This window comes from Leptodactylus fuscus, chromosome 10 (genome assembly GCF_031893055.1).
Source record: "Leptodactylus fuscus isolate aLepFus1 chromosome 10, aLepFus1.hap2, whole genome shotgun sequence".
Taxonomy (NCBI): domain Eukaryota; kingdom Metazoa; phylum Chordata; class Amphibia; order Anura; family Leptodactylidae; genus Leptodactylus; species Leptodactylus fuscus.
The window spans coordinates 33,214,232-33,229,206 of NC_134274.1; the positions used below are offsets into that span (position 1 = coordinate 33,214,232).

A 14,975-nucleotide genomic window follows, 5' to 3' on the forward strand; every position below is an offset into this window, starting at 1 on the left:
TGCATGTATGTCAGCTGAACTGGGCATGCATGTGTATAGAAGAGTTGAAAGGGATAGCTGTTGGCCAATAACTTTCACAGGTTTACAGAAAAATAAAGTGTTAATTCTGTTTTGCTTTTTCTTTTGCTACTGTTTCTTTGCAAACTTGGGGTTATTCTGTTTAGAGAAAAGACGTCTACGGGGAGATCTAATAACAATGTACAAATACATGAAGGGACAATACAAAGAACTTTCTAAGGATCTTTTTACTCCTAGGCCAGTGACAGTGACAAGGGGACATCCTCTACGTCTGGAGGAGAGAAAGTTTCACCAGCAACATAGAAGAGGATTCTTCACAGTAAAAAAAAAAGGAAAGCTATGGAACTCTTTGTCCCAGGAAGTGGTAAAAGGAAAATGTTTGTTTTGGTACCGTGTTAGCCAGTGGTTATAAAATATAAAAAACAAAAAAAAACTTTGCAAGTCTTCAGTAGGTGATACCTTTTTTAATGGCTAACTCATAATGATGACAGAATATGACGTTTCGAAGCTTTCCTCTGAGCTTCTTCTTCAGATATAACTAAAAGACACTTTCTAGAGGCTGCATATTTATGTACAACAGGACACAGGGCTAGAATTACAGGGGGGAGGGGGGAAGAGGCTTATTATTATATACTTATAACAACAAACAATCAATTGCCAGATCCCTCAGTTCTTATCTTAATGGCTGTCTTAATGATGTGTATAAAAAGACATAAACCCACGTGAGATGTTCATCCCATTGTCCAACGTCTGGAATAGGGTCATGGCCTTGTACTCATAAATCAGTCGCTGTTTCCTTGATTTAAAGTTCCCTTTTAAGATCAAGATTTTCATGTCATTGGTGATATTATGATCTTCCTGGCAAAAATGACTTGGCACGGGAAGATCAGTTCTCTGTTGTTTGATTGTATGGCGATGTGAATTAATTCTCATTCGGAGTTTCTGACCAGTCTCTCCAAATCTGTATGTTGGAGAGACTGGTCAGAAACTCCGAATGAGAATTAATTCACATCGCCATACAATCAAACAACAGAGAACTGATCTTCCCGTGCCAAGTCATTTTTGCCAGGAAGATCATAATATCACCAATGACATGAAAATCTTGATCTTAAAAGGGAACTTTAAATCAAGGAAACAGCGACTGATTTATGAGTACAAGGCCATGATCCTATTCCAGACGTTGGACAATGGGATAAAACATCTCACGTGGGTTTATGTCTTTTTATACACATCATTAAGACAGCCATTAAGATAAGAACTGAGGGATCTGGCAATTGATTGTTTGTTGTTATAAGTATATAGTAATAAGCCTCTTCCCCCCTCCCTCCTGTAATTCTAGCCCTGTGTCCTGTTGTACATAAATATGCAGCCTCTAGAAAGTGTCTTTTAGTTATATCTGAAGAAGAAGCTCCCAGGAAGTGGTGATGGTGGATTCATTGGGCAAGTTCAAAGAGGACCTGGATGCCTTTCTTGAAGAGAACAATATAACACGTTGATCCAGGGTTTTATACGGACTACCAGATTGGAGTTGGGAAGGAATTTTTTCCCCTGAAATTGGGCAATTGGCATGAGCCTCATAGTGGTTTTTTCCTTCCTCTGGATCAACACTGTAGGGATTGTAGGGTTATAGGTTGGACTTGATGGACTGATGTCTTCATCCAACCTCATCTACTATGTAACTGCGTAAAGTGGGGCTTGGTGAACATTTTTGTAATATACTTTATTATCCTATTTTTGTTCCTTTTAATAAAAAACAGGTTCTAAGGCCAGGGCCCCACATGGCAGTAAAAAATGCTGGCGTTTTACAGTCAGTGCATAGTGGATGGGATTCTAGCGAATCCTATGCTCAGTTTGCAGTAAAAACCGCGGTGCAGACATACGATGATTTTCAAAAACAACGCAGCTTTGGAAATCACAGCATGCCAATTATACCTGAGGAAGCGCCGAAGATTTCTCCATAGGTATAAGGTTCACACTAGCGTTCGGTTCTCTGTTCTGTGGTTTCTGTCTTCTGCATGCAGAAGACGGAAACCTGTCAGACCGGGTCCGGTGAGCATTTTATGCTCTACACCGCGAAACCGTTTTTTTTAAACCGGACACAGAGTACTGCATGTCCGACTCTGTGTCCGATTTAAAAAAAAATGGTTTCGCGGCGGAGAGCATAAAACATTCACCGCCGCTCACGGCCGGACAGCTTTCAAACTCATTCAAATAAATGGGTATGAAAGAGTCCTGCAGGTTTCCATCTCCTGCCTCTGTTTTGTGCAGGAAACGGAAACCTGCAGAACGGAGACCGGGCGCAGATGTGAACGAGTCCTGAAACAGAAAGTCCAGAGGGAACCTTTGCGAACTTTCTGTCTAAAGTGCTGCGGGAAGAATCATGATGCGTTGCCGCCATGGCTTTTCCCACAGCGTTTTATTGCTGTTCTTCAGGTCCACGTGGGGGACTTGAAAAAGCGGAAACCCTATCCGCTTAAAAAGCAGTTACCCAGGGAAACCCACGAACCCCATAGTCTATAATGTGGTTTGCCAGGTTTCCACCCGAAGTCCTGTTTGCAGGATGACTTTTCTCTCTGCATATTTTAAGCATAAAGGGGGACGGAGTCCCCAAAACAGGTGTGACCATAGCCTAAGTATGAAATCAGACGTTTATAGCAATATTAGTGTTATGATACAGAACCAGAATATACACATATGCTTCCCGTTCAGATCTTCACAAGGTTCCAATTTATCTATGATTTCCGCACACTTTGCCAACTAACAAAACATTTAGACCATTTAAGTAAGTTTTAGCCATAGTAATATGTTCTGTATCATTCACTGGGGAGATTGGTGGAGCTTTTCTTTTCATCCTTTATTTTTCTTCTTTTTTTTTAATCAAAACTGGTATTTTGTGTCCGGGGAGATGCTGTATATGTTGGCTAGCTCCGCACAGTCTGCTGGGAGTTATCACTTAATAAATATTATCACAACAGTTTGCTTTGTGAGCCATGACAGTCTGATTCAGCTTATTCCCTAAGTATATTCTAATGTATTCAAGGTTGTTGGGGTTATAGTACATCAGAAAAGAAAACCATTAACAAAACTGAAAAAGGGATATAATGTTCTACCTGTCTCTTCCATACCATGGAGGAGCTAATTTGTCAGGTGACTAAACTCTTAGTTTATCAATTCAATGATGCAAGTACATGAAATATATTCATGCCTATAATTAGTATGTTACATTGGATAATGGCTCATGTATACAGCAAATGCATGTGCTTTGAGCCCGTATGGAGCACTTGGAACTCCTACAGTTTCTTGTTATTGACCCTTAAAGGGGTTGTCCATGATAACCACTTTTTAAATATGAGGCCAGGAACCATACTCCCCTGTCCCTGGTGCTCCAGTGTCTCCTGGCAAGGTCCGGTTCTGCTGTGCCGCTGCCTTCTCAGATATCAATCAATGGCATCAGCGGCCTAAGGAAAGGAACACTGGATGTCACAGGTAATAAGAACCAATGTCCATTCCTTAGGCCGCTGATTGGTCCTAGTGGTCATGTGTGACGAGGACTTTGGCTGGAAGAAGATACTAGCCTAAAGAATCAGATGCCTAAGGACAGGAACACAGTATGTCACAGTGCGGCGGGGAAAGAAAGCACTAGAGCAGCAAAATTAATCCAAGTTGGAAGACATCGGAACACCGGGGATCGGTATGTTTTTGAATCATTTTTATCACCTTAGCCCGCCTCATATTAAGAAAATGGTTATCCCGGACAACCCCTTTCAGTAATCCAAGCATTGCAATAAGTACCACCCTAAAGTCAAAATAGACCTTTTCAACATGCTGGTTTTGTCTAGTCCATACCTTGTCTTGGGTGAGACTGAATGTCACTGTCTTGTGCAGCTGCTTGGATGTGTCAGTATGTCCTTGCAGTGTTATTTGCTGACCACTGGGACCTACAACAGTTTTAGGCTATGGGCCTCATGTAGAGGGCCGCAGACAAAAAGCGCCACGGTGTTTTTTTTTTACCACAGCAGTTTTCACAGAAAGCCAACAGATTTTCTGCAGATATTCTATAGGGAGCCTGTGAATTTTTTAATACTATTAGCTAGTGTGCAGCGACAATGGCTAACTGGAACACTGTCAGACCATACGTCACATTTATATCACATATATCAAAATTCCTACCACTTTAAGTCTTACTGCCTTGTGTCCACCTTCCAGAGAAGGTCTAAATTATGGAGACAGTCAAATCCCTATTATCCACAATCCCCATAGAAGTAGTGTTGAACAGTCACCGATGGAGATTGAGAACTAAATTGTGTTCGATCGGGACTGATGTGAAAGATGATAATATCTCTACAGTATCCACCAGCACTCCAGGTCATATTCGAGGTGCCACATACTGTACGTTCCTGGACTCTTGATATCTGCATGTAGAAATGGTTATTGTTGGCTTAACTGCGGTCACCATTGGTTGCAAATGTACGTGGTCCACACATTAAAAAATATCTGTAAAACTACTAGGTAAAAAATATGATCATGGGACTGCTTTGCTTCCATGTCTTAGGGGATCAGATTTTGCAGTACTTTCCATGTAATTAAACAGAGCTCAGCCCAGGAACAAGTGACATGGCCGGAGTCTGTAAGTCCTTATAGGACTGTGAGAAATCCCTCCCAGCCTTGCCTTTCAGGAGCAGAATGTTCCTGTTAAACCTTTCAGTAGAATATGAATAAATAAGACAGATCACATACAATTAAACACAATGTCAGTCAATGTTAGTCTGGGATTTAAAAGGTTAAAAAAATAAACTTAAACCAAAGTCAATGCAATATAAAGCTTTCAAATCTAAGCCATTGATTCTCATTTCTCCCAGAAGAACTTTAGATCTTATTGAAATGCTGAAGCAATATGTCTAGAAAAATTGCTGGATTGGTAAAATGATCAGAATTGACACTGGAGGTTAATATGCAGAGTAAAGGCTAATGCACAGAATCATATTATGGCTCCATGCGTATATAACCGAGGTAGGGGATCAAATCCTGGCTATTGAGTTCAGGAATTAGGCTCCCTAAATGAAGCTTTCCCGAATTCTGTCCTATTCTTGAAGCTACTGTATAAAGACCCATCATAGGATTCCCCTTAATGTCCTTTACTGCCCTGACACAGTATTATGACCCCATACTATATCAGTTTCACTGCAGCACCATGACAGGAGAAATATAAATGGTACATATTCAAATAAATATAGAAAACTGGTATGAAATGGAAATTAGACTGTGGGGTGGACGCCCGACAGTATTATATCATATGATAGGTATGCAATATTATTTATATATCTAATTGTGATATATACGTATTGGATCAGGTTAGTATATGCGCTTGCCCTGAGCACTTTACATTCACCCCTGGGTCTGCTCTTGCCTGTATTATTATCCTTCATGCCATTATTTACTCTCTTAACATGTTAATATCTGGTTATTCCTGGGTTAATTTCCTCCACCATCTGATTTACAAAGTGATTTCTAAGGAATGGAATAAAATTATAGCCTTGGTACTCATAACCACGAGATAACATACATTTAATAATATATAAATCACACTCAAGGTTTATCTGTAAACTACAAATGTTCAATGTGATTTCCATTGGAGATATGGCAAACGTGTAGGTGGTAGACCAGTTCTGAGCAGATGCGTGCCAGCATATTGTTGGATAAGGAGGCAACTCAAGTTATTCAGATCTTGTGGTTGGGGGTAGATACACTGAGTCCTTGTGTTAGAAGTCGGGCCAGAACCTCCACGGTGCCATGTGGGGGTTGCCAGACCTCTCCTCTCTCTGTCTGCGGCCCTCTCTTTCCGGATTATTAAGGGGCCCAGGACATAAACTCCGCGCCGACCTCCTCCTGAACCAGATAGTGGCCTACCGGAGCCTATATGTTTGGCTTCCTCTTCACCTCACAGTTTACCCTGCAAGTTAGCTCTATCTGTCTGTGTTCTGTGTGTCTCTGCCTTGATCTCCTGGTTTGGTTTTTGACTTTGCTTTTGCCTCCAAATTTTGTACTCTGCTCTCTTCTGTTGATGACCCCAGCTTGCCTACAGACTACCCGATTGTATACTGCTCTGATATCCTATTAATGACCTGGGCTGCTTGACCTCTCTCCTGGATTATCCCTCTGTACTGTGCTGACCTCACATTCACGACTCGGATAGGACGACTACTCTTTGGTGTACTGCTGCCATCTACTGGCTACCACCAACTGCTGCCTTCTGGTTCTTCAGACCTTCATCTCAACTCTGAATACCTTCTGGTAAGTGTTTCCAGTTTCTGGGTCTGCTGTGATTAATGGTGTGCTGTGTGTCCAGCTCTCATGCCACCCATGCCACGGCTTCTGTGCCATCCTTGTTGAATCACTCAGTATTTATAGTTCACTAAGTTTGCATGTATTTTATGTCAATATGAAATAATGATGTGTTTAGTTTCCCTATACATTTATTGGTGGCCGTTCACTCTTATTTTTATAGGAGAGTTTAGTTCATATATAGCAAGTGTAATGTATGTACCATAATTGTAATATTATTATGTTGCTGTTACCATGAAAGGTTTGTAACACACACAATGAAGTGTTTACTGTTATTATGTGGAGCCATTTGGCTCCATGATAACAGACAACAAATAGACCCTTAGTAGTGTGATCCTGAAGTCATACTACCAAACCTCCACTATCTTGGTAAACTTCCAAATATCAGTAGAAAGTAGGAAACAAACGTAAAGAGTTACGGCATGATCAGAATGAGCAAGGATTTGGCGACTGTCTACTACCACGAAGATAGAACTATGGTCACAAAATGGTAGAAAATCTGTTATCAAGATTACATACTAAGTTTTTATTATCAAATGAATAAGTTTTATTGAGTGTTTGAAACAGTCATTGAACCCCATAATAAATCTTGGAAGTGGACATTTAGGGCTAGTTCACACAGAGTTTTTGCAGGTGGATTTTGACACGGAATCCGCTTGCAAAAATGAGTCCCATTGACTTCAGTGGGAGCCACTCGCTTTTTTTCTGCTAGCTAGCTAGCAGAAAAAAGAAGTGACATGCCCTATCTTGCCACAGGTTCCACAGCTGAGTGAGTCGTGGCGATCACAGCTCGAGACTCACTCCCGATTAGATCCATTCATTTGGGCCTAATAAGGAGCGGGATGCCGCATCGGCATTCTGTCGCGACTAGCCACATGGAGAGTTCAGCTTCAGAGAGTTCAGGGCTTCAGCTAACTTCAGCAGCAATGTATTACAAGAGAAATGGAACCCTAAGATTATTATAGCTGAGGCCCCAAATGGAGGTTTCATATGAACATTCCTGTGGACATGTTGGAGTCAGAAAGAATGCATTGAAATCTACCATAGCATTTTAAAAAAAAAAAAATTGAAAAAGTGAAATTTCTCTACATGGCATGGCTAATAATATTTGCGTAGACAGGATAGGTCATAAGTATTTGATATGTTGACGTCCGACACCCAGACCTTCCACAGATTAGATGTTCTGACAACCTCTAGGCACCAGAAGTCAAATCCTTCCAAACACACCTTTATGGCATATCAAATTGGTGGAAGAATATGTGCCAAATATGAGGAGAAATCAGAAAAAAATTGTCAATATAAGAATTACACTATATTACATTTATTTTAAATGAAATCTCTACTACGTGTGGAATTTATACTATGTGCATACTAACCCGGCAACACACAGAAAGTATATTTTATGTTATGTTTTTATGTTGTTATTGTCATTTGTATTGACTATTAGTAGTAGTATTACGTGTCGTAGAAGTATTATGACTACCATAAAGGTTATTATAATGTCCATTGATTTTTGTTATTTTACTAGATTTTTAAAAATTATTATTTTATTCAATTAATAATCTTATAAAAAAATAAATAAAAAATTATTTCTTAAAAAGGCACAACAAAGTCCCACCCCCATTCGTGAAAATACTCCGAGACCAAAATAAGGAAATCTTTGAGTCTTTATTTGAGGCCGTTCTTTATTTTACTATGGTGCTGCAATGTAAGTTACCATGGTGCTCTGTGCAATATAGGTGCATGACCCAATATACTATATCAACAAGAAATGACTGTGTGCGTAGCAGCGGTTGTCAAATCCACAGTCTCCTTTTGACACCAGTCAGTGACCTGCAGCTATTCTGTCATCATGTCATACGCTCCACCACCTTTCTACTGCTTCCTCTTGGGTAATACAGCTAAAGGATGAGTTTGAGGAGTTAATAATGTGACATTCACTTTATCTCCAGCTATGGCTTTCAAAAATGGAACCAATCCATAGATTACTGGAATTGGTTTTCCGGCTATGGGTTATGGTACGTTATGGGTTAATAAAATAGTTCTATTCAAAATGGCTGAACCACTTACCAAGAATTACGTCTACATACTGTCCATCTATTCATCAGTTCCTTCTGGAACCCCTATAAGTGTATCAACCATGTTTTTTCTCCTTCCATTTTGTTTCTTGGATAGGATATGTATTATCTAACTTAAATAATCACCACATCTTGTGTAATATACTATTGTACATGTCATAGATCATTTTAGTGTGATCTCTTTCTGATGTGATTTACTGTATGCTCCTTTTCTTTGACAAGTAACTATACCTACTCTGTACAAACCTTCTTAAGACATGGTTGTCCTTGATGTAATGCTTTATTTATGTAATGTCTTTCTTTTTTTTACAAGAAAAATTGGATTTGCAAAAACAGTGTGGCAAGGTATGATATAGTAGTGTGAAAAGTGGCAACGTATACAGAAACATCTATCTAATAGGGTTGAGCGATCGTGTTCGGAAAAGATCGGATTCCGATCGGCGATCGAGAAAATTTCACGATCGCGATCGGAATTCCGAACACAATCTTTTTAGGTGGGATCGAGATTGGTACTATTTCCCACAATGCTTTGCTTAGCCTTCACACTGAGTATACGCTTCGCTCATTCTGAGCAGAATGTATACTCAGTGTGAAGGCTCCGCTGCGGTTCCATAGGAATGAATGGAAGCAGCTGGCACATAGCCTTAACCCCCCTGCGCGCCGGCTGCCTCCATTCATTCTAATGGGAGACTAAACTAACATCTCTAGTAGCTACTTACCTCCAGAGAATACTGGTCTGCAGTGCCTGGTGTTCTTCTTCGCCTCGCTGCCGCTCCACGCCTCACTACCGCCGCCGCCTCCCAGGTTAGTGTTTAAAGAGCTAGGAAGGCGGGGCTTGTGGCTTAGGAGAGTGTGGGTGGGTACAGGGCGGGGAGACGTGACGTCTCCCCTCCCAGTACCCACCCACACTCTCCTAATCTGGGAGGCAGGGGGCAGCGAGGCGAGAAGAGCAGCGTGGAGCGGCAGCGAGGTGAATTAGAACACCGGGCACCAGAGCAGCCATCTCTGCAGGTAAGTGGACACCAGGGGGACTAAGTAGCCAGAGGTTTATAAAAAAAAATCCTCTGGCTACTTAGTGATTCACTACACAGCGTGGATTCTAACAAAGCGTTCAAGTGTTAGATTCCATGCTGTATAGTGAATAGGATTGCTTTTAAAATCCGATCTCCGATTAATAAAAAAATTCCATTGACTTGCATTGGGATTGGAATTGGGATCGAGATCGGGTTCAAATGAAAAATGATCAGAAATCGGATTTTAAAATCGATCCTAAAAAGTCAAGATCGGCTCAACCCTACTATCTATCTGTCTATCTATCTATCTATCTATCTATCTATCTATCTATCTATCTATCTATCTACAGTATCTATCTACATATACACACCTGTCCCCATCCTCTCCTAAATCTTTATGTACAAAAAAATTACATTTTTGCCAATATATATAAAATACACCATTAAACTAGGTTCACATCTACATTAAGCACCTGTTAGAACCTCTTATGGATTTCATTAAAATCATAAACACCATAATAGAAATCTAATGAACCCACTGTAGTCAATGGTGCCTGTCAAGTTCTGTTAGTATCTGCGTGACAGATCTGGCACTGCTGTAAACCCAGCCATTTCCAAATCAAAGAAGAGTGATCAGCAAAAAGATTTTTTTTTTGCAGACTTTGCTGTTATTTAAGCCAAAGCCAAGAGTGAATTCAGCAAAAGAGAAGATATAAGAGTGTTACGATACCGGTGATATTCAGCTGGAATCCGGTAGTCAGGAAGGATGGCAGATGCCGCGGAGTAGGAGACTTGGTCGGTGGATAGCCAGAGACACAAGTGGGTAGTCAAACGGAGCCAAGGTCGGTACACAAGCGGGTAGTCAGACAGAGCCAAGGTCGGTACACAAGCGGGTAAGCAGATAGAGACAAGGTTGGTACACAAGCGGGTAAGCAGATGGAGCCAAGGTAATCTGAGCAAGATATATCTCAGAGCTAGAGACTGGGAATAAACACAATACTCAAGCGTGGATCTGAATGTGCTCTAGGTTTATATAGGCCTAAAACAGGAAGCAAGATGGCCACGGACATAAAACAATACTAGCCATCTTGATTGTGGGTAAGAGCCAGGGAACAGGGGCCTCTAGTGGTGGGAGTGAAAAAAACACTTGAGAACAGTGGCCTCTAGTGGAGATTCTTGAAACAGCATCTTCACATTAATTCAGGAACTTTAGATAAACTTTGAATTAAGCGACTGCAAGAACAATTTATAAGGCATTTTACAGCTATTTTATGTTCCGTGGTCTGATTAATTAAAGGGATTCTGTAAGTATATAAAAGCAAGACAAACAACTAAAGGTCACTGGAGTGAAGAAATATTCTGATTTATCTACTATTATGTTACTATGTACAGATGTAGGGTCCACAGTTGTCTCCTCCAGTGCATAGTAATCATTGCTGAGGAATGGCAGATGGACATAGGGCTTCAGTGGGCCATTCTATGCCTTCTTTCGCTAGGTTCACACCTGTGTTCAGGTTTCCGTTTGGGGGAGCCCTAATCCTTTAAAAAAGCGGTTATCCGCGAAAATACGTGGACCACATAGAATATAATGGGGTCTGCTGGGTTTCCACCTGAAAAGCGCAAAACATGCTTGCAGGACTTTCCTCTCCATATTTTTAAAGCAGAATGGAGAACGGAATCCTCAGGCGGAGACCAGGCGCAGGTGTGAACCTAACCTTACTGCCATGTTTACAAAAATGCAGCATGAAATATCCCCCCTCCCCCTTTGATATTCAACAATTATCTGTCAGAGGTATTATTGAGCAAGTGTTTAGGAACCACAGCAACTCCGCTACAAAGTGACAGGCCACAAAGTTACAGAATAAGGTCACTGAGTGCTGAGGCTCAAACTCTTCGCTCACTCAGCAACCACAGAGGTCTACACCTCTCTGAAATTATCATCAGCAGAAAAAGTGTGCACCAGCAATGCTTTCGTATACCAAGACATATAAAACAATTGTATTTCTCCAATTTTATGGGTAGGCCCATCTGTAATAATGGTGTATGTTAGTAAAGCTAAGACTATACAATATTCTGATAAAGGCTGATAAAAGAGGACAACAGTGAGTGAAGTCCTCCAATACTGGTGTACGAGGCTAAGAATGAAAAACCTGAGAGCTTATAATAGCTTTCACTTGAAGCTCCTGGACCCCAATGAATGGGGCACCTACCCTTCTTGTGTCCTTTAGAGTAGTAGTACATTTTATGGGTCAGAGGTACTTTTGGGTCCTCCTAGGGTCCAGGGCTCTGTAGCATCTACTTCTGCTGCATGCCATATGCATCTGTGGGCATGTTATGTTATACTCTGTGGGCTTGTTATGTAAAAAAAAAAAAAAAAACTAATATGGGTCACGTAATGTAATAATGGGGAAGGTTTTTGATGTCGGAATAAGTGGTACTATATCTTTTTCTTTTGTGAATATGTCAAGAACAGTAGGTCCTACAGAACTGAAACACAGTCTACAATCTACAGAAGTGCCTGATTTATCTATTTGCCAAATTTGGTGTGGATTGATCCAGTTATTTGGCCATATATAAAAAACAGCAAAGTGTTTTGTCCTGATGAAGAGCCCTGTCAAACATTGAAACACTTAGACTTCAGACAACGAATAAGTCAAGTCAAGCTTTGAAAAATCAAGATTGTCTCCCAGCAACATGGCTTATGCAATCTCTGATTTTTATTACCCCCACAATATGGTTTGTTAGAATAATATCATCAAGGTTTTATTGGGGTCATGTGACTGACCTAACTCCTGGTACCTCAAACCATATCACCTTATGAGGTGCTCATTCCCCTCTGTTCTGTAGCAGATTATCTGTAGGCCACAGTGACAATGGTGTCCGCTCCAGAGCAATGCGCTACAATGGTGCAACGCTTGGTCCACACCTGGCCAGGTGATGAATGTATTCCATATATTGTTAAATTCCTGTCCTTCTCACTAACAGCAAGAAGTGGCAAGCAGGTGGTCTGTCCATATGTAAGGTAGTTGGTGGAGGTGGGACTCACTTATCCAGTCATTCTGGATTTAACCAACTACAATGTCTTTACCTGTGTCTCTAAGTTGAGCTGTCCAGTCTCCTTTGGCCCTGTTTAAGAAGAGAAATTGCATAAAGACCACCAGATGAGTGAGCAAGACTATAGTCCATATATGTCAATTGTCCCAAAATGTCCTGAAAGCAAAGAAATCTCTTGGGCCTAGCAAAATCCTCCAACATATGCCGAGCTCTGCGTCATCTGCTAACTTGAAGCTCTTGGGCCCCAGTGAATGGGACACCTACCTATCTTGTGCCCTTTAGAATAGTAGTATATTTTACGTGTTAGAGGTACTTTTGGGCCCTCCTAGGGTCCAGGGCCCAGTAGCACCCCCTATAGCTACACCCCTGTGGACATGTTATGTTATGCTCTGTGGGCATGTTATGTAAAAAAAAATTGTAGTAATTGGTATGTTGAGTACCCATGTTAGAAAACGGAGCACTGACAACCCCAAAGGGGGCGTAGCATGACTAAAATGGGTGTGGTCTTACCAAAAGGGACGTGACCACTCAGTAAAATTTCCTGTGAGCACAAAGTGCTCCATGCTTGTGGGCATCCCTGTCACGGTTTGCAAGTATTCTATAGCCAAAAGAATAAAATTGAATTTCTAAATGTAAACAAGGACTTAATTCACTAATGGAGCTTCTGACGGATTTGGTATATTCCGATATATTACTATAATTATAACAAATAAATGGAAATCTCTTCTTATTTTCTGATATATGAATGGAGATCTGTCAGTTCAAAATGGAGGGGCGGTAACATTCATCCCAGTGCCATGCCCCTTTGACAATTTCTGTATGATTGCTGGTGCTAAATGAATAAGACATCATTGTCCATATATTTACATCCTTTTTAATTTTGATAGAAGTGCCGGAATCTGAGCTCGGGGACTCGGGAAGCTGTGAGCTAAAGGAAAATACCATTTTGCATATTTCTGACGCCTATTTGCTTAATGATACAACTTTTTCCACTCCAAAGATAAATTACATTGTTGCAAAAGTCACAGCGTATGAAACGTTACAATAAATACAGCACAAATAAATAAATTGATAGAGAATACTCAGTTTTATAGAACCACCCCCCGCCCAACAATACATATCCATTCACGATGGATAAAGTTACACACAAATGACACAACAGAATCTTCCGTCTTCGCCTTTCATATAATGTCTTGTCTAAACTGCTTTAATACTTGATTGTTAAAATTGGTCTAATAAAGTTGTGGTCTAATCCAGAATGAATTACGTTCTGTTCATGAATAATTCATTCTCCTAATGCTCTTATCCTAACTAGAACACCTGCAGAGATGAGTAATATTCTGCTGATTTTTATTAGACGTTTAGCTGCAAAGATGTTGTGGCTGAAAAAGTTATTAAAACTGTTCATTATCATTAAGAAGAGCAGTCAGTGACTCCGGAAGGAGCAGTCAGTCTTCAGCTCTGGATGTGTAATGCCTGGAACTTACCAAAGATGAAAAGTTCTCACCTTGAGACAAATTGTTACTGATAAGATACAACAGAAAAAACCATATACATGTGACACCTTGAAGGGTCTTACCTGTCGATGCTAATGACACATAACGTCATGATAGAAGCCGTGCAGCACATCACATCCATGGCTATGAAGACATTACAAAAGACGTGCCCAAAAATCCATTTTCCACCAATGAGGTCGGTGACGCTGACAAAAGGCATGACAGCGATGGCCACAGATAGGTCAGCCAAAGCCAGAGATACAATCAGATAGTTGGACGGCTGCCGAAGTTTCTTGACAAAACAAACTGAAATGACTACTAAGCAATTCCCTGCGATGGTCAGTAAGGTGATGAGGGACAGGATGGCTCCGATGATCAGTTTTTCGATGTGCCCGTAGTTAAGGATCTGCTCTCCGCACTGGGTGTCATTTTCACTCGCAAAGCTAGAAGTGGGAAATGGAGTGCTGGTGGTGGCATCTTGGATGATTTTCAGGAGAGGGGGGTTGAAAGATCCAGAAATCATTATAGAGGTGCTGAGATCCTCCAGATCTTCTATAACGTAGGATCTGATGTCACTGTATATGTGGCTGCTGTTGATAATGATGACCATCGTGATTTGTGTAGCCCATGTGTAGAGCCCCAAATACTTTGGGTCCAGCAGTTACATTACAGTGATGAAATCAGAAGACATTGCTTAGCTCCATCTGCTACTTCAGGGATGTAGATATTCATTCTGGTCTTCTCTCATAGTCATTCTTGGTGGTCCTAAATTCCTTCAAATCCCCGGCCATTGGTACCACCAGTCCACTTAGCAGCAAGTCGGAGAACCTTAGATGGTCATTTCAATGGTGAATTCATTTATAATGTCCTCGTCCAATAATCCAAGCCAAAAAAAAGCAAAATGCACTTGTCTTAGTCAAGTTCCAGGAATAAGAAGTAGTTGCCCTGAGAGCTCTCTTTATCACTGCTTCGTC

General features: G+C 40.9%; 1 protein-coding gene across 1 annotated transcript in view; it reads right to left on the reverse strand.

The window, feature by feature from the left end:
* HTR7 (5-hydroxytryptamine receptor 7) overlaps nt 1–14,668 on the reverse strand; it is a 73,886-nt gene extending 59,218 nt beyond the window's left edge. Inside the window, exon 1 of the mRNA XM_075257969.1 lies at nt 14,085–14,668. Within this exon, the coding sequence (XP_075114070.1) occupies nt 14,085–14,611 (527 nt within the window). The 5' untranslated portion in view covers nt 14,612–14,668. The remainder of the gene's footprint in view (nt 1–14,084) is intronic.
* Between the last annotated feature and the right edge of the window lie 307 nt (nt 14,669–14,975).